This window comes from Mandrillus leucophaeus, unplaced genomic scaffold (assembly GCF_000951045.1).
Source record: "Mandrillus leucophaeus isolate KB7577 unplaced genomic scaffold, Mleu.le_1.0 Scaffold441, whole genome shotgun sequence".
Lineage (NCBI taxonomy): Eukaryota > Metazoa > Chordata > Mammalia > Primates > Cercopithecidae > Mandrillus > Mandrillus leucophaeus.
In genome coordinates this window covers 524,050-526,741 of record NW_012104710.1, presented here as the reverse complement: position 1 = coordinate 526,741, position 2,692 = coordinate 524,050, and the positions used below count along the sequence as shown (strand labels likewise).

The 2,692-nt window shown below is 41.9% G+C and overlaps 1 protein-coding gene across 1 annotated transcript in view; it reads left to right on the top strand.

Moving 5' to 3' along the window:
• The window catches only part of PBLD (phenazine biosynthesis-like protein domain containing), a 56,244-nt gene that overhangs the window by 40,797 nt on the left and 12,755 nt on the right, over positions 1 to 2,692 (top strand). The window contains exons 3-4 of the mRNA XM_011994106.1: positions 1,793 to 1,892; positions 2,400 to 2,498. Of these exons, the coding sequence (XP_011849496.1) occupies positions 1,793 to 1,892; positions 2,400 to 2,498 (199 nt within the window). The remainder of the gene's footprint in view (positions 1 to 1,792; positions 1,893 to 2,399; positions 2,499 to 2,692) is intronic.

The following is a 2,692-nucleotide window of genomic DNA, read 5'->3' as shown; positions in this document are numbered from 1 at the left end:
CCCAGCCGGGTCCACTTTTTTCTTGAGTTGAGGAATGTGTGTGTGTGTGTGTGTTTGTATGCATGTATATATCTTCACAATAAACCTTGACTTAAGTGCTATTATTCCCATCTTAAAGGTGTGGAAACTGAGGCCATAAGATTAAATGACTTGCCCACTTTTACACTGCTACTAGAGGCTCACCCAGGATAGAAATTCAATTCTGTTTTCAAACCCACATAATTTTTTAAAACATTTTATTTTGAAAAATTAAAAACCTACAGAAAAGTTTCAAGAATGGTACAGTGAACATGCATATTCCCTTCCCCTAGATTCACTAGTTGTTACTATGTAAAAAATATTTTTTTAGAGTCAGGTTCTCATGATGTTGCGCAGGCTGGTCTTCAACTCCTAGGCTCAAGCGATCCACTCTCCTTGGCCTCCCAAAGTGCTGGGATTATAGGCATGTGCCTGGCCAGTTGTTGCTATTGTCCACATTTGGAAAGCCCTCATTCTTTTTCTTTTTCTTTTCTTTTTTGTTTTTGAGACAGGATCTTGCTCTGTCACCCAGGCTGGAGTGCAGTGGCACAATCATGGCTCACTGCAGCCTTGACTTCTGGGCTCAAGTGATCCTCCCACCTCAGCCTCCCACGTAGCCTGGACCATTGGCAAGCACCACCATGCCCGGCTAAATTTTTTATTTTTATTTTTTATAGAGACTGGGGGGTGGTCTTGAACTCCTAGTCTCAAGCAATCTTCCTGCCTTGGCCTCCCAAAGTGCTGGGATTACAGGCATAAGCCACCATGCCCAGCTAAAGCCCTTGCTCTTTTTTTTTTTTTTTTTTTAATCTTTTTTACAGAGACAGGGTCTTACTATGTTACCCAGGCTGGTCTTGAACTTCTGGACTCAAGCTATCCTCCCTCCTCAGCCTCCCAAAGTGCTGGGATTACAGGCGTGAGCCACCACGCCTAACTAAGCTCTCATTCTTAATCACTGTAGTGTTTATTAGGTATATTGTGGTCTTAGGATATTATATGATCTCTCTGTTTAATTTCTTCATTTGTAAGGGTATAAAAATATTTACATTGAGGGTTTTAAAAATGAGATTAAGTGAAATAATGTACTTAGTTTTTCAACAAATGTTTGTTGACCTCCTACTGTGCTGGGGTGAATATCAGGCATTGTTCCAGGTCCGGACAAAGCAAGACAGCATAGTCCGTACTCCAACAGAACTTAGAATCAGAGGTGAGGAGGCCAGACGGTAAAGGGCATACCAGGCAATTTCAGGACATCTAAGCACTGGTGAGGAGACAACACCTTTAGACACAGTGGTCTGGGAAGGCTTACTGGAGGAGGTGACCCCTGGCCTGAAGCCCTTCCCACGAAAGGGAGTAAACCATGCAAAGACAGGGGAGGAGCGGTCCAGCCTGCCCAGAGTGAGTGCTGAACCTCTTTTTCACCAACAAAGCAAGGGAGATTGGGGTACTTCCTTGCATGGCATTTGTTTTTAGAAGAGAGCACACTCTGTCAGCTAGACTAGATCTTAATGTGACAAAAGACAGGCCAGGCCAGCCAGTTTTTCACAGTCTATTCCAGCTTGTACATTTATAACTCTTCTTCACAGGGTACTGCAAACATGGGTTTCTGAGAACCAATCTTTATAAAAGTGTCTTGAATTCCTTGGTAATTATTTCCTTTTAAGCATATAACTTTTATTATTAATAAACTGCTTTTAAATTAATGGTAGTTGTTGTCCAAAGGAAGTCTGATCTGTGTTACAGAAACCTCAATGATCTTATGTTTCTAATTAAGGAATTGGAGGAAGACATGCATCAGAAAATTGCAAGGGAGATGAACCTCTCTGAAACTGCTTTTATCCGAAAACTGCACCCGACAGACAACTTTGCACAAAGTAAATATGCTTTTTTTTTTTTTTTTTTTTAAAGAACTGCTCTGTCGCCCAGGCTGGAGGGCAGTGGCATGATCTTGGCTCACTGCAACCTCCACTTCCTGGATTCAAGCAATTGTGCCTCAGCCTCCCAAAGTGCTGGGATTATAGGTGTGAGCCACCGCTTTACAATCATTCTTGAATGACACCAGAAATTATTTTTAGGTGGGGGGATGATCTTTAAGGAAAATGCCCCCTTATTATTTGCATGCAGACAGTAGATAGAGCGGGAGATTCCGATTTGGTTTTCAGTTCATCTGGGGGAGAGGGTGTTGGTGAACCTGAATGTTTCCATTCCAGATCTAGCACTGGGGAGCCCTACGATGCTTGCCTAGCCATCATTCCTCCTTTTACAACATGTTTTGGCTATTCATCATTCTAGAGAAATATTTAGGAAAGAAGAAAATGAGAAATCTGTGACCTGCTTGCATGGGAATGATCTCATCTCTCTTTGGCTTTTCCTACCCTCAGGTTCCTGCTTTGGACTAAGATGGTTTACACCGGCAAGTGAGGTTCCGCTCTGTGGCCACGCCACCCTGGCTTCTGCAGCTGTGCTGTTTTACAAAATAAGTAATGTGATTTTCTTTAATGAATCTAACACTTAGCAAATGGCTTTTTTTTTTTTTTTTTAAGTTCTCACACAGACTTATTCTGATGGTCCAAAGTGACTGGTATAAAGACTTTGCAGAGTTTACTTCATGCTATTCGTAATGCAGAAACAAAACTAGCGACCTTCAATAGCACTTTTACCTTTCTGAGTATGT